Source organism: Chelonus insularis, unplaced genomic scaffold (genome assembly GCF_013357705.1).
Source record: "Chelonus insularis isolate UGA/USDA-ARS -01 unplaced genomic scaffold, ASM1335770v1 contig_160_pilon, whole genome shotgun sequence".
NCBI lineage: Eukaryota > Metazoa > Arthropoda > Insecta > Hymenoptera > Braconidae > Chelonus > Chelonus insularis.
The window spans coordinates 688962-713812 of record NW_023276401.1 but is presented as its reverse complement, the minus strand read 5'-3'; the positions used below and the strand labels follow the sequence as shown (position 1 = coordinate 713812).

Genomic DNA, 24851 nt, shown 5'->3' with positions numbered 1-24851 from the left:
CATTTAATAATGGAACTAAAAAAAAAAAAAAAAATACTTGTAGAATGATTGATTTCAATGAATTTTTGTATCAAATGAATACAAAAATATCGTACCTTTTTTCTCAAGATCATTTTTCTTTTATAAAGGTTTACAAAATTATATAGCGACGATATTTTGCATTTGGTTTTATAGAAAAATCATATTATTGTAATATTGCTTGTATTCTATTATTGCCGCAAGAATAAAAGAAAATATTTATAGCTATTTATCAATAGAAATTTTTGACAATAGTGTTCAACAAAAAATATAATTATACTTTCTACAGGCGGATTACAAGATTCAGTCTCAAAAAAAAACACAAAATGCATGTAAAGATGACTGAATTACAGGACTCTTGGTTTATATAATGATTTTTTTCTCTTATTGATCTCTGCAGTAATCAGTCTATCATAATTTGATTTGTATACCACCAACAAAATCTTGATAGTACAATGTTATGCACGAAATTCAAGTGTATGACTTCTTCTAAATACACCTGGGATTTAAGTAATTTAATCAGATCAACATTTTTAATCATGATTTTTATTGGAGAACGGCCAGTGTGATTTGAGAGTGCTTGTACTTAATTTACTTGTACCGCTGGTGCTTAATGATCGAGAGCGTAAGCTTGGTGGACTATTTGAATTGCAGCTACTGAGACTTGTACTGGGAGTGAGGCCAAAGATTTCTTGGACTGTTGGTCTCGACGAAGAATATTCTGGTCTTACTGATTCTGTAATTATAGAATTATTAAATAGAGGAAACAATTTATTTAATTATTCATAATTAAATTATTCTTATTTAGTCTTCAAAATTTGAATTGAAAGCTTGTTATTATTTTTCGAAAAAGAATATTAACCTATCAATGGAGTCTCGTCATATAAAGATCCTTGTCTTTTGTTACTGATGAAAGAATTTCTGGCACTCTCGATGTAAGGTACTTGTTGTATAGATTCTGCAGCATGCTTCCATCTTAAATGATCTTTAGCATGACACGTCAAATGTCTTAACCATTTCTGAGCTTCTTCATTAGACTCTAACTTAACTGTTACAACTTTTTCACATCCCTCAATGATATTTGATATTCGAATCTCTGTAGGTGATGATTTTGGCAATTGAATCGATGTTTCCTAATATTAAACAAAATTTTATTAAAGAAAACGGTCTTTTATTGTAAAAAGTAATATTATGAGTATTCGTCTATAAATTGTCTATTGACAACCATTGATAAATACTTACTCGATTTATTGGTATAGTAAGAGAAGGGTTTTGTTCATCTTCTGCAAGTTTACGAGACTCCCAAGTTTTCAAACTAAAACTTCTGAGACGAGCCCAACAATTGGCACCATTGATATTGATGTTTCCAGTATAAACATCTTTAGTCATGCAGTCAAGTTGGGCAGCTAGTCGACAGCAAAAGTGGCCAAACAATGGCAGCATATGATGTTTATTTTCTGTATAATTTGCATAAAATAACAATTAATTAAATAATACTTAAATGTCTTAATAATTTGAAGTAATACTTCAACTGAATGCTTTACCTAAATTATTAATGACGAGATCATGAGTATGGATATTTTCATCAGTATCATTTAAAGTTAGCTTTGCTGATGCCATCAATTCAAATTGTGGGCCTCTAAAATATACCCAAATTAATTTATATTAACTTAAATGCTATTTTGTTTAAATATTCTTTTTTTATTATTAATATTATTTTCAAAAAAATACTCAAGTAAATAAATAAAATAATACTTACAACTTTCCAGAATTTAATTCGTCTCTAAGTGAAGCTGCAAGTTTTTTCCCTACAGTTTTAGAAATAGACGAATGAATAGTCCGTTTAATACGTCGAGGAGTACTTGCTATACTTAAATCTTCTTGTAAAATATGGCTGTAGATTTCGAGAGTTAATTCAAAATCTGCTGGCACATGATTACTAAAATGTATAATATTAAAATTAAAAATAATCCAGAGGTAAAACCTGAATTTTAATAGTTCACTACTTATTAAATAAAATAACATTCTAAGCAATATCATATAACTAAAGTATCGAATTCAATTATAATTAAATGGTAATGTTATTCAATCAATCAATAAATCAATAGACTTACAAGAGTAAAATGTCAGGGAATGTGATGTCTGTATGTGCCCGATCAACAGGACAAAGAAGAGCTGTATCATGTATTTCGGTCCCAACTCGTGCCAAACAAAATACAGCAAATCTACGGTAATCCCCACGATTCTTAAAGTGATCTGAATCTCTCCACATTAAAGGAACTCTCAGTTCCGATAGTGAAACTTTGGCTGTGCTACCAGAGACACTGAAAGTCCAAACAAGAATAAAAAAATTTAGAGAAAAAGCTTGTCTTTGTCAACAAAAAATATTTGAAATTTTTTTAAAAATGTTACAGCGTTTTAGTCTGATAAATTGTAGACCTGAATAAATTAATGTTATGGTCTAAAATTTTCTAACAAAAAATCATTGAATTTTAAGATTTGTTCCAAGTTACGCTGCATTCTTTACCTTGATTTATTGTTTGGTTCTTTCTTTCTGCGTTGAAGCTCAGCCATGTATGCCAGCATTCGTTCATTAGATGTCAGCAAAGCTCTAGCAGCTTCCAAACTTTGTGCTCGATGACGGGCTGCTGCTAAAAGCCTTGCAGATCCTTCTCTCATCTTGATTTCCACTTCAATTTTCTGTTCCAAATCATATTCCTGAAACACAATAATATTCATACTCATTATCTATATTTAAACTCATTCTAAAAATATATTTACAGAAATTTTATTGTCTGAATCAATTTAAGATGCAGAAAATCAAGATGAATATTAATAATATCTTAGTTTAATGTATATTGAACATTTAAATGATTAAAATTCCTTTTGAACATTCACCACATCCTGAACCATGTAGAGAATACAAATGTCAAAGGTATATTACCAGAATGTAAAATCTTGCCAGTTTATTTTTCATTATTTTGCATCGAGTTTTAAGTTTATAAATGAAATATTGAACAATAAAATGAGATAAAATAAAGAGGAATACATGAGATGTGATAGAGTAAAATAAAAAAGGAGAAATAGGATAAAAATCTCTTGGATTTCTTATTAAAGCCGGCAGTGCACGCAAAGAAGCATCACATTTAGGGAGACCTTTGCTAACAGAGAGACTGGTTGTCGATATAGTTTACTTCTTGGCTGCGTGTGGCCAAAGTGCCGCAAGGCGGTAAGTATCCATCTTTTCTTGTATGTTGCTTTTAAACATCACCGTAACTCCATCAGCTTTATGAAGAGATATATGTATAATTCTATAGCCGACGGACACTGACTCTGAATGTATTGAAATGATGAAACTTGATACTCTTGAACAATGGTAGAATTCAAAGTAATTACTAGTTTTTTTAATCATTTTTTCCTTATTAATTTTTTATTTTATTATCAAGTCAAGGGTTAGTTGATGGCAAACCAGTTTCTGAATATTTAAATTTACATTTTCACTTCAATAAAAAATAATTGTTGGTAAATAAATGGTTTTAATTCTGGATGATAAAAATAAATTTGGTGTAAATAAGTATTTGTTTGTTGTTTTGAAGAGAAAAATAAAATTTGGAAAGATTTTTGATATTGTTTGTTTTCTAGAAAAAATGTTTAACTAAATAATAGATATGTTTGAGGAAAGATAAGCGAATTTTCGTGAGATCTATTTTTGGCAAGACTATAAACTCATATTGTCAAGGAAGAAGAAAGCCAAAATATACTGAGTGAATTTGCTGATGGCCGTAAGCCAATTGTCGGTTGAAATTATTCAGCACGTTTGTGCGAGATTCATGTGTATGGTACAAAGTACAACCACTTGTAGACTATATGATATAATCACAGATAATTTTTTATTTGTTCAATTATTAGAATAAATCACTTGACAAATCATTTGAGAAAATGAAAATCAAAACAAATCAATTATGCATTGAGTATTATGATTTATTTATTTTTTTTAGTCTTTACCTTATTTGAAGGTTTTGAAAGTATTAGAGTTGTTGTCATGATCTTCGAGCCAAATGTTAAACCAAAACTTTTATTTCATAAATAATACATATAATATTTATATAAACTACGAGTAAAGAATACGCCCAAGATGATAATAGCACTTTCTGAACACCAGTTTCTTAGCGAAACTTTGGGGTTTTAGGAATGAAAAAGGAGATGAAGTTGGACAGAAGAACAATCAAGTTAGTTTAAGGTCAACTCTGATCTTACGAAGGATGATTTTTCTTCCGTTTAGCCTCGGTTTTATGTATTTGAATTGAAAATGAATTTTTTCAAATTCAATTTAACTTTTTACTTAAACTCTAGATGAAAAAAATTAATCGTTTTTTTTTTATCAAAAACATGTTGAATATAAAATATTAAAAAAATATAAAAATACTAGACAAGTCACCCCGAAAGTATCGCCAGAGAGACTGAACTCATGCGTTTATTTGAAGTTCAGTGTCGGTTTCATGTTTGACGGCAAGTTGAGTCAGGGGTTGGTTTGGCGTCGAGAAATATCGACCCATAATGCCCCCTCCTCTTATCGCAGGTTCGCCGTGATACGATTCTGCGCCTGCTACAAAATTGTGCAGGTCGGGTGCATAGCTATGGAAATAATATTAAATGAAAATTTATTGTGGTGATATATCAATGGTAAACCACGTGATATATCAACAAAATTGATGTTAATAACTTTGAATTTAGTATTGCAATACAATTTCATTGTGTAATAACATCAACGTTGATGATAAATTTATTTTTTAAGACAACGCATGGTCGCACTATCTACCTACATGAGGTTTGTCATAAAACTGGAGCTGGTTTATTTTTTATGGAGTATAAAAATTCTGGGATATTCTGGGATTTATTTACTTTTTCAAGGATCATGATTTTTTAGGATACTTTTAAGTTATTTTTTACAGCTAACACTAGTTTTCCAGCAATAAAAATATTTCTACAAAGGTCATATATGTCATTTCAGTAACATAAATAACAAATAATTGAATACTACCAACTTTAAAAATATAAGCGAATACTTGAATTTCTGTATTGAGAAATCAATATCTGTAAGCTATTTTTGGAAACAAAATTTGAGAATATAATGAATAAATTAGTATTTCGGAGTAAATTTGAATTTTGTTATTGGAGTAATTGAATTAAATGTTGCAATATAATGTAGTTTTTTATAATTATCTATCATCTTTTTATTGCTTAATTAAATGATAATTATTGTTCAATTATCTCTAAATACCAAATCAAGTTATCCATACACGTGTACGATCAATACTACTGTTATCTTATCATTTACAGCTATTCAAATATTTGCGTAAATCCTTCATAGGTCTACATATATAGATGTAGTACGTCAATTAAAGCTTCAATTCAAATCAAACAAAATTTATAACTACATGTATTTCAATTCTTCATCTTGAATTTGAACATAAACTTTATTTTACACAATATTCATTAAAACACCAATTAAATATTTTCTTAATATTGTCTATCCAATTTTTTATAACAATTATTAATTAAACTTATTTCTTTATTTTATTAAAGTATCACTTCAAAAACTTATTAGGTCTAATCAATTAGAAACTCTAGACTGATAGACTCATATCAATTACATTATCCAAAGCACTCAAATATGTATGCACTGTCTATAAATATTTACAGGGTAATTAACTGGTTGTAAGCTGAATTAGATCATCTATAATTGTTTTAAAAAAATTTCTTATAGATAAATGAAAGAGAAAAAATGGAAACAAAGGTAATAAAATGCAATAAAAAATGAACTGGAGTGAAAAATTGCAAAATAGACTTTTAGATAAAAGACGTTTATTATCTTATGTTTAATGAGAATAAATGTAATGAGTATATTGTTGAATCAGATTGAGTTTAAGTGCGTTGGTGTTATTAATAGTATAACTTCTTATGACATGGACTAATAATGAACAACTGATGATTGATATGGAGGTTTAATGTTCGTAATACGACGGGTTTTCCTCGCGTATGAACGTCGACATCACTTGAAGACGTGGGGTTGACACACTTGACCTCTGATGACCAATGATAATGAGCCTTAACGAATCTCATCGCGGTAGTATACTGCTGCAGTACAAGACAACGCTCTGCTATAAATTTACAAGCCGTCAGCGGTATTATTAGAGAAAAAGAAGCGTCAATTCGCGGTCTGATCGATGCAAATCAGCGTGACTGCACTTGTTGGATTTAATGAACTTAAATCGGGATCCAATTTAAAAATGCTTTTAGATGAATCACGTCATATGTTTACTCCTTTATTATGCCATTCATTCATTGTGTGCTGAATTTCAATAAAGACTTTGTGATAATCGAGAAAAAAATATCATGATAAATAATACTTTATTGCTTTCAAGCTGCTCATTTAGGTGTTGTTAAATAAAAGAGTAAAAATTAGATGAAGAAGGTAGCACTGAAGATGTATGCACTTTGTATGCCCTCGTCCGAAATAATCTTCCTGTCGACCCAGAAAATATATCATGCATAATAACTTATATGATATTATGCAGTATGACATTGGATAATTGGTATGAGAAAATTTTTTAATAAAATAGATCAACGATAATTCGCAATAAAGTAAATGAATAATGAACATGATTTTTGCAAGCATAAAAAATAAATCTATATAAAATGTTAGTAATATTATTCATAAAAAAAAATATTATTAGTTATTTGTTTTTGAAGTGAATTTTAAGAATAAAAATACACAAAATCTTTTTGCGAAGGATTAAAAGATTTTTGCGGTTGTTTAATTGCAGAAAAAAATCTTTGAAATAAAAATAAAAATAATATAAATTTTTTGGAATTATTCTCCTTCGCTACACTGCAAAAAAAAAACTTTAAAAAATATTTTGTCCTTTTCAACTTGTTTACATGCCTTGGTGATGTTGTAATACTTAATTTAGGATTGTTGTGCGTATTTTTTTTGTCCAGAACCACTCTCAACAGTAGGTCCTAATATAGAAATGTCCACGAATGCATAAATAATGGAAATGAGCATGGAACAGAATGAAACAAAAGGAAGCAACTAAATGAAGAAATCACAAGAGAAAGAAATAATTAAACAAAGAAGTAAGAAAGAGCAGACTCTATAAAAGGGATTTAATAACAAATTATATCATAAAAATATTAAATAAAAAATTATTGTAATAATCTGAAGAAACACAGTTAATTTCTAGTATAACGATAATCATTCAGACAGCGTAAAATATGTGAATAATTTAAAAGATAAGCGTAAATGCACGTTCACGCCTATTTTAAATTTGTTACATCGTATCTAGTGAGCTTCGTAAGCGTCAGAAGTGGAGTTTAATCCCAATCCCAATATATATAAGCTTCTTAAACTGCAGATGAGAAAAGCTATCAGGTTGCTTGCGAGACTTGACGCATTGGAGGTATATGGTCGTGCATTAAACGTAATTACGTAACGGGATGCGTGGCCACATAAGCTCGTAACTCTCGTTACAACACGCTTTACTGGTTGGGGATTAAAGTGAAGTATGTTTACGTGCCGGCAAACTTATACAAATGTAACCAAATGGAGATATGAAAACGCAAAAAGTAATTAAGTGCAGTTAAATATCACAGGAAGTAACAATAATGAGAATATTTACATGTTTGTACTAATAAATAAATAAACATTACTTTACTTTTTTGTATTGTGTACTAAAAAAAAAATTTTTTCAATAAATAGACATTTATTTTTAAGCAGCTAAAAATAATGAATTAGTTTATGAATGAAAATTTATTGTTTACTTTGAATTTTATATTTAAATGCATTTTTTTCTTCATGTTAATTCAATTTTTTTTAATTAGAAAGAGGCATACCTTTTTAGCATTTAATTTAAAACCAATTTATTACAGAAAAAATCATCTTCATAGTTAATTATTAATGGAAATAGATGAAGGTTTAATTAAAACCTGTATGCGGGATCATTTACTTTTGATTAATAACATATAATTCCCTATTAAATAATAAAAAAAATTAATAAAAAAAGTATATATTTTTTTTATTAAACATTTAATTTGTTGTTTAAACGATCAATTGATTTTAGTAATAATGAAAAAAGTATTTTTAAGCCATCCTTTAGAATGTCTATTTCTTCAAAACCAGAAATAATCTATTTTTAAAAGATTTATTTTCAACAGGAAAAACACATTTTTCTTCCAGAAACCTAAGAATTCTATTCACCATTTTCACTAAATCTCCCCAGAAAATGAAAACTTTACCAACGTAAAAAGTGAATTGAAATAAATGTCAGAAAAATCAATTGAAGCTCGAGTGAGTAAATTAAACATATGACAGATGAATGGGTTATTTTGTGTTAAAAAGAGAGAATATTGTACGTGGGAGTGCAGGTCACAATTAACTATTAATCGTATGTGTGATTCCATTTGTATTATATCAAACCCAAGAGAAAATGCTATAAACCAACAACATTGGAAAAAATATATTCAACAGATAGAATTTATTTCTTCAAGCTGATCATAAAAAACAAAAATAGTAATAAGAAGAAAATAATAACAGAAAGAAAAGCAAATAACTCTCAGTGTAAATTTTTGGATTATTACTCATGATACTTAGATAGCCAAGGTCATTCAAGTTGTCTCACAATTGAATGTGTTCATCGACAATTAAAATTCAATGCGTGATCTATCGAGTTGAGAGACCTAGCCGGTGGTTCTTAGTCAGTCTACTGAATCAAACAATTTTAGCTCACAATCAAATGGAAAAAACTCATGACATAATTTTTTCTAGAAGTTATCATTCTTTTAAACATCTATCTAATGATGACCAATTAATTATAGAAGGAGGAAAATTATTTATAATAAAAATAACATGAGGAAACTCATACACAGAAATAACCAACCACATTTAGTGTTATCACTTGACGACAATCATAAAAACACTGGCTGATAATGAACACTATTTGTATATTTTAAAAGTAAACTTGATATTACCTTTAAATTATGAGCAATTTGACGTATATAATATAGATCTAAATCTTGGAGTATTTCAATTGTTCCAGGATTTGGCGGTTTTTCATTCAGTAGGGAGTTATCACCACTGCTGAGGCGATTTTTTACAGTCATTGTTGAGGACTTCTTCGAGTCTCGTAGACTCAGTGCAGCAAGAGGAGGAAAACATGAATCCATTTCAAAAACACTGGTATTTAAAATGGAAAAAATAGCAATAATAACTCATGAATTATAATTGAATAAAAATAATAAAATTCACTGAATGTATTTGTGTATAGTTTGTTGTCACAATCAATGATGGGAAACACAAAAGAGCAGGTTTCGAGTGAACGGTAAAGGAAGTAAACTGGCACTAAGTACAATCTCAGAAAGTCTGCAAGAATGACCTATCGAATGTTTCGATCTTGCACGCGTTGTCCCTCGCTTCTCGCGACAAGGTGAATTAGAGATGACGTCAGTCTCAGAGAGAATTGAAGGGGGAAACAGGTATCTCACGTGCAAACAAACTCTTCTCTTCCCAAGTTCATCAACTCCCGAAACGAAATTTTTAGATAATTCATCTTCTCTTCACTGTAATCAATTTCACAAGCTCAATAATTGCATTTATTCACGTTTGTTTTTATCACTTAGATAATATTCTCACATATTACTTTGTCCTGACTGATGTAACACTGAGGATAAAAATGAGAAACGAATAAAAGACGGTCACTAGTTGCCGCGTTTCAAACTCTTCCCACGAACTCTAGACGCTCGAATGCTTATTGCAGCGTTCACTAGTCCTCTTTCCCTTTCCCTTTCCCATTCGACCAATATATTTATAGATCGCAAGAAGAAGGTTTCAGTCGTTTACTACAGACAGATGTGTTAATGTAAGTACGTATGTATGTGGTTGTCAGTAAACTACTGATATTTTTTGACAAAGATTTGAAAGTGAGATAATTTTTTAAAAATTTACTTATTTCACAATGACTCATCCCTTGCATTTTCAAACATTACTCAGATGTTTCTCAGTTTCTTATAGCAGACTTAACCCGACTGTGTTAGACTGTGTGGCATCGCTTCCCCTTCTTGCAATCTTATTATCGCACTTTCTCCCTCTCTGTTTCCTCCTTCGTCACCACGTTGGTCTTAAGCACCAGAACACTTGAATTGGCACATTTTACCACTATCTGCTAATTAGTTTTTGAAATAGAAAATTAAAAAATAAATATGTAATTCATGTTATCATGGATTTCAAGTGTTAGACAACTGTGATGATAACAGTGTGAAAATAAAGATGAAAAGATAAGGAAAAAAATATGTAGTGTAATCAAGTCAAACGTAATCAGTACTTGGATCAGCAAAAAAGAAGAACAAACTAATGTTAAAACCAACGCTTGTAGGAGACGTATGCGAACTGTGAATAATGACGATGTCGCAGTCTGTGCCCCTCGAACAATTCGAGTCTGTATGGGAAGAGGGGGAAAATGGTTTCAGGGTCGGAGGGTCTTATGCAGATATAAACCACACCATATAGACCCCAAAGGATAGGAGTATAGAACCTGAACCACAACAGCCTGCTGCAGAGGTACTTTATGCCTCAGAATTACGCACGTGCCCCCGGTGTAACATAAGAAACAACTGCTTTTAATGTACATATATACACTCCTAGTAGTTATGGTTTGGAGCGTTAGACATTCTTTTGTCTGTAAAAATCAGCAGATTTTTTATAGCTGCAATAGACTCCATTATTATATGGTGAAATACTCTACTTGTATTGCAGTTTATTTCAATTATTTTTTTTCGTTTTCTCTGCTTCATATTATTTTTAAGAAAGAAAATAATTTTTTTTTATTATGACATATTTAAATATCGACCTAGAATTCCCAACTTTTATTTCCCACCCAATCAAATTAATTGCTTATTTTTTAAACTCAATAATTAATAATCTTTAATTCACGATAACTAGTGATTAATCAATTCTTTTTGATGGCAGATTATTGCAAAATATTTCACAGATTAGTATAGAAGTGAATGCTATTTAAATTTAAATTCCAATCTTTCGAAATAAAAATTATTTTCATCTCTTTTTAAAATAGCATGTTATCATCCTACATATTAGAATTATTATTTTTACCCACATGCTTTTTTTTTTATCGAATGTCGTTTTTCAAGGTTATCAATTTTACACTAATTGAATATATTTTTTACATCCTCTGCGAAATAATAATTCTTAGATAAAGAATTTTTTTCTGCTCCAATAATGGAATATTTTGTAAACAACCAACACAACACTATTTATTTCAAGATGATTTGACAAAATAATAATTTATTGACCAATAGAAGGTTTTGTTCGGCAAATAAATCAACAGAAACAATAAAAACTTTCTTGGAAACTATTAAAAAAATAATTTATTTTCCAAGTCAATTTTTAATCTCACTAGCCCATCACAACATACCCCTCTATGCAATCAGAAAAATCATAAATCGACTGCATCCAGATGTATTGATACATAAATGGAATTGGATAGGAAGCGGGCGGATCTCTCAACTCGAGAGCAGTCGACAGGATGCTATCCTCGACGACACAGGATGTATGAGAGGGATTCCGGGTTCGTCCCCTTAAATTTAGAAAGCATATTTTTTGCCGGATATTCTTTTAATAAAATGATACTTTCAGGTCAATGTGACTAGAAAAAAAATATCACTAACATATGTTTAAAAAGTTCTGAATAAACACAATTATGTCATTCCCAGTAATCTACATATCATAAAATATATAATATTATTTCTCATAAAAGCAAGATAAAAATCATTGTAATATATTTTATTCATTTATTGCGATTATTTAAGAGTCGCAATCAACTTTGATAATTTAATATACAACCGTGGGCGAGTTACGGTAACGTTTTAAAATCCATCAGTCTTTCGATTGAAATGTCGTTGATAGCAGGCAAAAAGTGAAACGTAATCTCGTGTCCGGTGGCAATGAATATCCGGGAGTGCCCACACTTTTCTGCCCACGTAGTTATATTTATTATTCACAATCCAAATATCGTTGAAAAAAATATTTAATTTGCAGAAATCAAAGGAGAATGAAATAAATGATTAAATCTGATTATTTGAAATGTGAATTCAACATCTGATTTGTGAAAATACTTTGTACAAAGTGAACAAAAATATAAAACCACCTTTTTCTAAATCAAAAGCAAAGAAATGTAAATGAGAGTGAAAATGAACAGCTGAAACCATTCCTTTCATATGAGGGAAAATCTATTTCACCTAGGAATGAAAAGCTGTGTTAAAAGAAAGAACGATTTTTCACAGGAGTATGAAAAAAAAAACCTGATGAAAGAGGCGTTGAATACCGCCAGGAAGTTCATAGACGTGAGACCTATTCTAAAAAGGGTTGTAAAAAAAAATATAAAGACATAAAATTGTCAAGCGTCTCGAGTGGTGTCTGGCTGCTTCTTTTAAAGACTTTAATAAAGACAGCATTTCGTATTATGCTTGGTGATAATTACACTGCTTTATAGAATAGATATCATCTGCTTTTCATTTCATATACATTTTTCAAAATTAGGATAATTAATATAAATGAAAATCTTTTTACAAAATAAAAAAAAATATTCCTGACAAATTACTTTAATTATCTAGACCATTTAAAAATATTTCTAAAGAATATCTTTTTTTTTTAAATTCAATAATTACGAGTTTATTAAATAAAATATATTTTATTCTTTACTTTGTTGCTTCCAAGTATTGGAGCATGAATACAGGTTTCTTCAGTGAATGAAACTCCATCGAATGGCAATGTAGTTTATCGACATGTTCGACCAACGATAAACAAGTAATCTGAAAGTGAAAGTGTAAATACTCGAATGAAAGAACATCAGAAGCACCAATGAACCTTCTGACTGAATTACAATCACGATCGATTGATTGGAATGATGGCTTAATAAATTTGATGCAAGATTACATTACAGACTGTCAATATGAAATTTATTAGCGATTCAAATCAACTCTTTAGATGACTGCACCGTTGAATAACCGTTTATGCAAATACGGTAATGCCGGACGTAGCTTTTCTATCACGGTTATAAGACTCATGCAGTTTCATTAATAAGATTTCCAAGTTTTTTCAAGTGATCAATCATCGTTCTCTCTATTTAAAATAAGAATTTTCTATTGAATGTAGAAATCTGCTGAGTGATTAAATGGCATTTGATCAAGAAAACTAATATAGACTGAAACTTTCGATCTTAATAGGTGAGGAGAAATCTTCTTAAATATATTTATTAAACTAGATTCTGATTCATACTTAATTTATTTACAGATGAATTTTCTAATTGATAGGACAGTAAATATTAAACTGGAAAAACTTGAATAGTATGTTCAAGTGTTTGGAACACAGTAAGTTCAAGTACAACTGGTTGTCAGGAGTTAAATGTAAAATTAGATTAATATTTGGAATTTACGAGTTGGAGGAAAAAGTCAATGATCAAGGTGAATATTTAATTTTTTGCTTGGAATATAAACATCATTTTGACAGTATGTTTCTAAAATTGGCTATCACAAATAAAAAAATAAAAAAGTAAATTAATTATTCGAAACATTTTTTTAGATTGCATAATTTATCAACTTTTCATTAATAAAAAATTTAGATGTAGAGTACCCTTGAGATAGGTAATAATAATTTGAAAATTTAAAGGGGAAGTTACACTTAGCAATTAGAACAGTTTGTAAAAAGATATCTCATTGACAAAATTGAAATATCCTTAATTAAAATATTTTAGTGATAAATCGTTACAAAAAATTGTATTTAGGATTTAAAAATATGATCTTCCTATGAATATGTAAATCTAAATTAATGAACAAATATATTAAAAATAATAAAATATTTTGAGATTATACAATATTAATAAATACAAGTTTTTTTACCACTATAATTTTTTTTGAAGAAGGAGAGATGTCTCGAACTGATATTTTAATTCACTGAGTCTTTTTATATTTTACTCTTCAGTATCATTCGACTCCTGATTGAATTTAATATAACTTTAACTTATTATGCAAACTAATAGAATATACCGAAAATGACTTAAGAATGGTTCTATGTCGTCCACAAGATAAACTATTGAGAGTATCTTGAGTTTGTTCGTCTATTGAAAATTTTATGAGGTTATCGAATTTTGGAAAATCCACGATCTCTAAAAAAAATGATTCAGATTCAACAAAATAAAATAAGCAACCCTTTTATTGTACAATACTTTACGACTGAAATAATCTCAAAACGAATAAATTCATATAAAATTCCATTAAAAAGCCTAACAATAGAGATACATAAAAAAATAATCAATTTCCCTGAGCAATATCATTTGCATATAAAATTCTTTCATTTTATACGAGTCATATCAATCCAAACAATAAATTTTCAGCGATAAAAAAAAATCAGTGGAATTTTATAAACATGAAAATATAATGTTTACATATGGCGAATTTGATATTAGAATTTTTTTTATTACCATATTGAAAATATTATGAAAAAAAATTCCACCATGATTGGAGGAGACTGGGGCCAGTTGTGACATGGGTAGGTTGTCACAACCGGCCCCAGTCTCTCCTATCTATAAACTGTAATTCAGAACAAATTTATTGTTTGTGAATAGAAAAATTTAATTCCGGTACATTTTTCTAATTATAAAGATAGCAAAAAATTGATAGTACTACTCAGTTACAAATTGAGTAAAAATTAATTCTTATAATCAAAATCCAATATCTACAATAATACTTGTTTATCAATGAAATTTTGTTGACTTGATCTTGAATTATCAGTGAAACTATTCTAAGAATAAAAATCTATGGAAAAAAACTTGTTTAGAAGAAGAAAAAGTTTTTAAAACACATTTATTATTTGATTGAGAATATTCTTTAAATATTAAAATGACTTTCAATCTGAAAAAAATGGCATGCTACTTATGATTATGCCTTGCTGATAATAAGTAGGTTTGCTAATGCTAAATGATTTTTTGCCAACTCACTAAACTTTACAGCTATTAACCAAAGTCATTACTCATTATCTACTATAAGAAAGTAATGAACAGTATCAGGTTTGTAACACTTGAATGCGATGATAAGAGTAACGGATTGTTTTCAAACATAAACTCATAAACCTACTTCTCTACATTTTTATCTTTTTCTCTCAATGTTGGCTTGATTACCAAGTTGTCTATTGGATTGTGCACAAGAGTATAAATGTGGTTATAACCCAGAAACTTCAGGAAATGCAATACATGACTACGGATATGGCGTTACGATTCAGTGGAGATGTTGCTCTCCTTAGACTTGATGATCGTGTCATGATACACCCTATGTAATTATGGAGAAACTAATGATGCGAGTCTGGGTCGATTCCAATTTTGATCTATTTTGTAAGATAACTATGAATATACATGGCGTTATGTAAATTCCAAAAAATATATTAAATTCATTCAGTCTTTCTGAGTGACGCAGAATTTTGTTTGGATTATATTTGTGAATGTTTCCAGCAACAAACACCAGAATGATATAATGCATATTTTCACCTAGACCAAGTTGAGTATGACCAGAGGCTAAAGTCCTAAATAAATATACGCTTGATGATGAAAAGAAATGTGAAAAATAGGAAAATAAAACCACCTTTTTTTGTCAAAGTAAAAAGTAATGAATTGTTTTTTAAATTTTGTTCTAGAAAATTTTGGGTTTTTAATTGTGAGAAAGTTTTTGTGAGCTATAATAATTAAATTTATCTTTATCAAAAAAAAATATTAAAAGTTAATTCTGTCACTCAAACTCAGAAATTTGTAATTGAAAAAAGTTATATAGTGTAATAAAGTATTTTTTGATTCATTATCGTGTTCACTTTTTTGCAGTTAATTGTAAAGTGACAGTGATTGATAAAAAATTTTTAATCAAAATGTTTTAAAATTCTTTCAAATTTTAATTTTTATTCAAAAATCTATTAATCACTTTTCTTCAAACTACAAAATAAAAAGTAATCAATTTTTATAATTTAATAATAAAAACTTTAATCTACTTAATATAGAAAAAATATCTTAAATAAACATGTTTTGAAAAAATCAACTCTCATTATAAATCAATTCAAAAAAAGTTTCCCAACTTTAGTGATGATTCTTATCCATTTCTATACCCATTGAGAAAGTTCATAACGATAGGAACGCTGCATATTTAAATTCCAATATTTTTTCTTTGTTCAAGTATATTTTCCTACAATTTACTCAGATTTTAACGAGTTAAAATTTCCTCGGAATTTCGTAATTGGACGATGATCAAATAAATTTATTAAATCGTGGAAGCACAAGGGCGATGATTACTAAGCACTATCCAGAAACATATGTGTGTGTGGGAAATATTGAAGATATTGTTTAAGTATGTTAAAAATACCCATTGTCTACGCAAAGTTGTTTAGCAACCACTGAAAAATTATTCATGTCACCATTACAAAGTCTGCCGATTCTTAAACTCTTTTCCAATTATATATGGGTCCATTCAATCGATGGAATAAAATAAAAGTTAGATCATGAGATAATGAGGATGATCAAATAAAAAAAATATTTTCTACGTGTAGATCTCCTTATAAAAATTTTCATGTAAGTTATAAGACGATCCACGCATTTATTTAATATTGTGAAATAAAATTACAAAACCAAGTATCGATGGTAATTGCCACATCAGAAATATAATCAATGAGTTAAAAGTTCATTGACGCATCTCAAGTTAATTGCAATTTAATTCAACATAAAATAAATGTACTCAGGTGTTTGTAAGTGAGTACGATTCCTGGAATTGGTAGAAAAAAAATTATTTATAAGATAGAAGAGAAAGTGATAGAAGAGGGGAAAAAAAAGAATGTTAATTTGATAAAATTACATATCTATTGAGCTAAACCTGTCCTGCCTTTGCAAGACTTAGATGAATGAAGCTATATAGTTATTTTACATCAGTTAGGTATAATGTACCTGCGGCAATTTCATGAATTCACATTTGTTCCTGTATACACGGTCCTTCTATCTAAATGAAGCGGCAGCAAGTTTTCACTTTCGACGCAGAACCGGTCGTTGAGAGATGTGCTTTCTTCTCTCGCTCGAGGGTTATTTTACAGCATAGAAGTTTCAGACAGGTTTATTGGACAGTAGATTCCTAAATGTATAGTTCTATTATGTTTCACTTGAATGAAAATTGCAAGTCAAAATATAAATTCTTATTCCGTACTTTAGAGTTAATTGTTGTACTTTTGTAATGCTGATTAATATTAATTCTCACGTGATCTGATTTTTTGTTTTTTACTGAAGTCTTGTTCTGGAATTAAATTCCACAAGTGAAGTTAAACTTGAAGTTAATTTTTATGATAAAAAAGTTTGCTGAAACATTTATGTTTTAAAACGAATTTATTTTCACAATTTAAATTGGAGAAATTTCAAAGAATTCGCAAATAATTATCACTAAAAGCATCAATTGATTAAATTTTTTTAATTATTTATTTTATTTATAATTGTCATATTGCAATTTAATTAAATATTTATTAAATTTAAAATTCTGTTATTGATAGAAATGATTCAGTATCGTTAAGATTTTAATTTTAATTAGATTCATTTAAATATTCATAAATTTTATTCAATGCACGTGGATTTGTAGATTACCTGAGTCATTAAAAATCGAAATTTGAATTCATTAAAATAAATATTGTCTGAATAAAAAGATTTTAAAAACAATTAATGTGCATTTCGCACTTCAAATTACGTGACGATGAAAAAAAAATCTTTTCTTTTTGTATCTTTTGATTATGCGGTCCACGTTGGAAAAATACCTTCTGTAATGATTTTATTATACTCCTTACACATGACGAGAGAATATTATGCTGTCGGTCGGTCATTATGTTATAATCGTTTTTTTTTACATGAAATACAAAGTGAATTTCAATAACTCGACGTCGAAATTTTCAAATTACAATGATGATGCCGGTGATATGTTTCACGCAGAATATTACGTCATCACTGAGTTACATCAAGACATTCCGTGATTACGGAAGTTTTTAAATGTCCGGAAAAAAAATCGAAAGGAATTTTTTCGACAATTTACTTTGTCGGTAAAAGTTGATGAAAGACGACAGCACAATTTCAGATAAATTAGTACATAAAATCTCTTATAAAGTATTTCTGGAATGAAAAAAATGTAAATTTTAGGGATAATTATTTTCATTTCAATAAAAATGATTAGAAAAATAAAATTGAATTAATTTGATACGATGATTATGCTAACTAAATTTCCGCGTAGCTTGAAAAATAGATAGTGTAAAATACACTTAGGTATGTGTTTATAAGGTATTTTATATAATACAAAGGTGTGAAAAATAATATAGTTATTTTCTAGACCAGGTGTTAATATGTAAAAAAAATGTTAAATACTTTCAAATGGAGGAGAATTATCATTCTTACATTAACAGCCACGATATCATTAAGTTTTATGATAATATCTATTAATGAGATAATTAATTAAAATAATATTTTCGTCATTGTTGATTTTGGAAATATTCAAACATTAAAAAAAAGGTTGAAATTTTAATTCAGAAAAATAAAATTTTAATCATTTCAAAGAAGAATTGTTTTTTTTTTCTATTTTATAACAAATTATTTCTTACCAATTCAATGCCGTTATAATAAACGTACCTTCTAAGAACAATTTACTACGTATAAGATCTTTTTGTACTATTCTTGATTTTTTTCAATACTTCTTATTTAATGTTTTCAGGCTATACTATAACGGCACAACCATTACGAAAATAATTATTTACATAACTGACTTTAATTTTACAGTAAATCTACATTAGCATAAAAATTCAACCTCCAAACCTAGTCAACATTTTTTCATCCACACCTGTATTTCAAGATAAAATAATTTACTCTAAATTCTTTTGTAATACACTTGATATATCCCCAAGGAAAAATTCAATAATGACCCAGAAGTCATTGCTGTATTGGTATAATTACATCAATTGAATTACATTAGTAATTAATTATATTCTATAACCAATTAGATCGTAATTAGAGGCGGGCTCGAAGATCAAACAATGATTGTCTAGTGTATAGGTGTATTTACAATTTCAGCATGGGCCGTATGATTACACTGATTTAATTGCGTGCCATTGAAGTAGCTTCTGTTGTAGTCTCTACAAATTAAATCTACATGTATTCTGTAACAATCTAACATGTTAAAATTGTTGTAACATATTTACTTGGAGACATGTATACACAGTTGACATTTCGTGTTGTAATCGACAGGTGGTATTTGCCTTGAGCAGAATAACGATCGACCTCTTGTACTTGGTTTCTTCATCATTATTTTACATTGAAAGGAGTTTCATCTTCCCATCATCGTCGACAAGTAATGGTGTGTTTAATATTATAAGTAATATTTACATAACCAGCCAGACATTTTTTTATATTCAATGTTTGCAATTCAAAATAAACTATTTTCGACCTGGCTTTGTTATATAATTATAAAACTATTTTTCGAACACGACAGTCACCTTCGTTGGGTTTTAACAAAGTATGTATATAGAAATGAATTCGTGGTTGGGAGTGGTAACCGGTATTTCAACGTTCCGTTGATTACTTATTGAGTGAACAATGGCATTAAGAAAGTTATCCATCATATGAAATTGACACCCTGACATTATGATTGGATGATAATCCAATTGAACACGGAAAAAGCAATTTTGTGAAATTTACAACACAATTAGAAGTACATTAGCCACAGGAAATAGTTTTATTAGAGGTAATCACGTCAGTAACAATAAATGATTATCTTTGGCAAAAAAGTCTTCTTTCTTTCATAATCAACACGAGTGAATTAACTGAAAATATTGCTAGCAGAAAATAATAGTGTTATTAGATTTAATGATGATGATTTGATTGATTATTAGAAGATAAAAGTATTTCATTCAAATTAATTTATAGATAAAAATATTTTCCAAACAATGATATCAATTAAATTGATCAACAGTTGTATATCTTATTAAAATTAGAATTTTGATGATATTTAAAAAATCATTTCAAAATATATCATTAATATAATTGGGTCTTATTTTCATGTTACATTTGATTGGAGTAATATTTTCTTTTATAACTGAAATAAAATATTTGTTGGTAGAACCAATAAATTTTCTAGTATTATTACAAATTACACATTTTGATATCATTTAAAAAAGGGTAAATTTATATTGGAAGTAAAAGCCAATAGATTTATGCTATTCTCTACTTTATGGTTCATTAAATGGACTAGAAATAAATTTTCTATTATTCCATAAATAACAAATAATTTATAGAAGCACTCATGTTATACTGTTTAAATAATTAAAATAACATCAATAATTAGAACGTCTATTCCAACTTTATGATCTAAGCACTAAAATAATTTAATTTTAGTACATTAAATGTAAATCATAATTTTGCAATTATAAATCAAACTATTTTCAATAATCAAATGAGTAATAAGTGGTCGAGATATAGCCTAATAAATAAATAAAACAGCAATGATAATTTTCTATGATCAAAAATAAAATTAATTCGATATCAAAATGTTATATAAAGTAATAAAACGATATTATACGACTAGGATAACTGAATTATATTTATAAATTAAGGATAAGATATAAATGTACAATTTTATTCAACCTAATGAACATAATAAATTTCTTATAAAGCATAAAAAATGATCCAAGATATGGAACCATAATTCTAAGATTCACTTTATAATGAACAATATTTTGCTGTGTAATAGTGATAAATATATTTCGTATTCTAATCTACCCAGTCTGATAAAATGATGTGCTTAAACTGTACACTATCCTTTTTTAATTTTACTCATTAAGGTGATTAATATTAATTATTTTCCGTTATTTCTATTTCCTGTATTGAAGGTAATTATACAAGTTTATGTTTGCACTAAACTGTTGTAGATTTTATCATTCTACTTGCTATCCAATTTGTTCATAACTCAATTACTAGCAATACATGCTTTGATCTATTTATTCAACGATTTAAATAGAACTCTTTGATCTAATTACCACAAATGCGTTGTAATCGCATTAATGTTCAATTATCATAATAAGATATTGATCACAGCTATAGAAAAATGTGGAATAGAATAAACAGACCAGCAGATAATAAATATCACTTTTAAAACAATTAAAATAGTTTTCGAAATTAGGTTGTTTGATTTTGCAAAAAAAAAAATGTATAACCATTGTGTTCTACATTGCAGAAAAATTATTTTGCTTATGCACGAAAAGTTTTTAAAACAATGAAAAGTGGAATGATATCATAATTATTTTGATATGAATTGTTTTATTTTTTTGCCAACAATTGAAAATTTTTGTTGATTTAATTTCCTTGTCTATTGTTAAATTATAAAAAAATCTCTGAATGGGTTGTTTACCAATAAATTAGATAACTCACCTCATAACCATTAAATTTATTCTTACGAAGCATAATCAACTTGGCCGACTTAACATCACGATCACTATTATCCGAAATCCCTCTTGTGTCATCATTCTCATCTGTGACTTTAACAATCTTCTTCTTAGCCGTAATAGAACTCGACTTTCGATTTTTTTGAATAACATTAACTCTTATGGCACCAGGACGTCTTGAATTTCTTCGTTGCATAATTGGTAAAACATTAAGATCATCTAACTCATCATCTTCAGTACTTTCTTCTTGTTCAGGAACAACATATAACCGTATCTTATACATGATCACATTCACCAGAAGGTCACAACGATAATTATCAAATAAACAACCAAAGTTTTAACAAGTTTTTATCAAATTCACTTCTTAAAACGACATTATCCAGTTTGAACTATTTTAAGTACTAGATTAATCATCAAGAGCATATGCTCCCGTCAGCTGCATTTAAGATTCGTGAACTCAAACTGATCCTGATGTTCTAAAACTTGGAATAAAAACCCTGTTAACCTAGTTCAGACTTGGAATACTAATCATCTTGTTAAGACTTTCTTTTGCAATCCACCGGATATCAGGATAGCTGATAGTATGATTTACATTCTGTTCACATTCCTAAACCAACTTGGCTCGATATTTTTTAATTAATCAACCATTTAATTAATCTTGAGCTCTACAGATCACTGACTATATTCAAGGATAGATATAAATCATTTAAATCTGCAACTACCAACCTGTATTTACTCACTAATATTCTCTCTTATCGATCCTAACATGTAAATTGAATTACTGGATTTGTCGTAAGTCGTCAGTATCATAGTCAAGATTAGCCTACATTGATACTAGAATACAATTATAATATATTCATCTAATTGTTAGTAATGAATTTTTTACTATTTCTAATGCTATTTAATGACTGCTTCTGAATGTTAGTAGAAGTATCTGTCAAGTGTTTTGTGAAAGTGAGAAAATGGAATGACACTTATGTCCTCTTGTCCCTGCATTAAATACTCGAGCACGTGGTAGACCTCGTTACAACTTATTCAGCTGTTAAAGTCGGTCACCACAAAGAAAACAATTTCAACATGCATATATTAATAGATTAACAAATACTTAGTCAACCGTTTGTTCAACCGTTTTTTTAAAAGAGTTCACTTACTAAAGTTGATCTAGTTCAATGATGAAAATTACCAAGTGTTATGAGAAGCCAAAGTTTGATCAGACTTATTATATTATCTTGTTGTACTAATGTGAACTTTAGAAAGTCAAAAAGAGACCAAGTTGGGTGATATTGAAATTTACAAGGTATTTATGGTAATATTAATTATGTAGTCTTAAGTAAAATGTCACTGAACACGTAAACTTGGCAACGATCGAAAGAACACTGATAATGACGAGCGCGTTAGTAAGTACCACAAGTATATTGAGAGGAGGGCTACCTAACTGAAGCGAAAGAGCGGGACTGTTTATACTGCTGCAGAGAGGGAGAATCAAAAACAAGCATCAACTAATCAAGAGAAAGATGGAGAAAGTTTGTATATGCATACATGTATGAATTTAATTTCTTGATCATCATTTGACTTGATAAATGCAGGTCTTAGGTTGCTATCTACTATACCCTTCGAAAGTTATGAATAATTAATTTTTGTGATGAAAAAATAAATTGAAAACGATGTAGGAATGGAATTTAATTTTTGCAAAAAAAAACTGGGTAATTATAAAAAAATTAAAGATTCCAGGCTTCTAATTGGAGTTCGTTGTAATAAAAATTTGATTATAATTAAGAATCTTGTTAATTGAAGAAGAAAAAAAAAATTTCTTGAAAATTGATTTTTTATTCTGATTTAATTTGGTGGTTATTAAAAACTCAGCTGGCTTTTTGATAACTTCATAGTGTTTACCAATATGTAATATGCATTTAAGAATTTGCCCTTCAACAACATTTTATCTATTGAAAGAATAATTTATTTTTTATAGGTGGATTTATTAAAAATTATTTGAAAATATGCATAATTGAATAATAATGAGTTACTTCATAGAAATTGACGTGGAATTTTTTTTTGAGTAAAAAGTGATGATTATCAAATTGTATAACTGAAAGCTTGGTAGTTCACATAGTAAGTTATTCAATTGAATATATAATACAATAATTTATATAAGACAAGGAAAATATATTCCATCTTTCATATATTAACATATAATATTTTACTACGATTAAAACCTAACTATTATTATATAAATATTTGTATTTAATAAAAAGTAGTATTTTCCAAGTTTTTTTTTATTCAATTTCTTGTAAATAGAGTTTATTGATTATTAATTAATTACCCCTCATTTACATTAAATACAAATTTTTTTTTGTAAATATAGGTTGAAAAAATTACTTTCAGGGTTTATTTTAATATACTCTAGTTATTTATTCATGTATTCATTTATTAAAGAAAATTTTTTGTTTGAAACTAATTGTCTATTTATAATTTTCCATCAGGTAATTAGTAATGATGAATATTATAAAAAACGTCATTGAAAATGATATTGAGAATAAATAAACGATTATAAATCTTATAATTACATAAAAAAAAATAATAAAAATTGTTTGCAATGATCTATTTTTTTTACTTTTATTCATAACATAAATTTTTTTGTAACAATGTTTTGAAATTGAAAATATTTAACAATGGAGTAAACATTATTCTCCATAAGATTTGTTTATTTAAATTTCAAACAAATCTCTATAACGAATGAAACAATATGAAAATAATAATCAAAAAAACATTTAATTCCAAATTAAACAATAGAGCTCACCGAAATGCTCGGAATATACAACATGAATGGCAAGGATTAACGAACATTCAATAAGCCGGATGTAGGCCAGGTATTTAGGAATTTAACTGACATTCACAACAATAAACAGGTAGTTCACCCCAATAAAATTGGATTAGCACACAAATTAGCTATTCACAAGTATGAAACAAAGATTTTCCGAATTAAATCACCATTGGTGTCCAGCTAATTGATTTAAATCGCAGATTGTATATAAAAGGCATAAAAATTTTAAAACGTTACAAACGGTTTTGTATATCAACAGGTTAGCGACCTACGCTTAAGTTAATAACAGATTTATGGTTTATCATGACTCACCGGTTGCTTGCGTTCATGTCGAATGGTTTCTCTTCTTGTCACTCGTGAATGATAATCACTCAAACGTCTTAAATAATTATTTTCTTTTTGAGAATTTTCATTTGAAACTTTTCGCGACAATCTCAAGCTTCTTCGGTGAGGAGCCAT

At 28.4% G+C, this 24851-nt stretch overlaps 1 protein-coding gene and 1 long non-coding RNA gene across 6 annotated transcripts; one reads left to right on the top strand and one right to left on the bottom strand.

Moving 5' to 3' along the window:
• Window positions 1-58: 58 nt before the first annotated feature.
• Window positions 59-24851, bottom strand: LOC118064122 (rhotekin-2-like). Of its 5 annotated transcripts, XM_035078540.1 has the most exons (9): window positions 22723-22954; window positions 21558-22053; window positions 2546-2736; window positions 2133-2342; window positions 1778-1957; window positions 1563-1657; window positions 1261-1475; window positions 881-1151; window positions 59-754 (listed from the first exon to the last, which is right to left on the bottom strand). In XM_035078540.1, exons 2-9 carry the CDS (start codon window positions 21852-21854, stop codon window positions 552-554), a joined length of 1662 nt encoding a protein of 553 aa, XP_034934431.1. In that variant the 5' UTR covers window positions 21855-22053; window positions 22723-22954; the 3' UTR covers window positions 59-551. The 5 variants fall into 5 exon arrangements, with proteins under 5 accessions (XP_034934431.1, XP_034934430.1, XP_034934433.1 ...); XM_035078539.1 differs by having other exon boundaries at window positions 21558-22954; XM_035078542.1 differs by lacking the exons at window positions 21558-22053; window positions 22723-22954 and adding an exon at window positions 24705-24851 and having other exon boundaries at window positions 63-754.
• On the top strand, window positions 12820-13782 carry LOC118064126 (uncharacterized). The gene is made up of 3 exons (XR_004690027.1): window positions 12820-13314; window positions 13382-13551; window positions 13670-13782. It is a non-coding gene; the product is annotated as an uncharacterized lncRNA (long non-coding RNA).

Coding starts and splice junctions, on each gene's coding strand:
- LOC118064122 (XM_035078539.1), bottom strand. CDS start 21,854: ATGTATAAGATACGGTTATATGTTGTTCCTGAACAAGAAGAAAGTACT. Junction 1,958..2,132: donor TTCCCTGACATTTTACTCTT/GTAAGTCTATTG, acceptor TATACATTTTAG/TAATCATGTGCCAGCAGATT. Junction 1,476..1,562: donor TCTCGTCATTAATAATTTAG/GTAAAGCATTCA, acceptor CAAATTATACAG/AAAATAAACATCATATGCTG.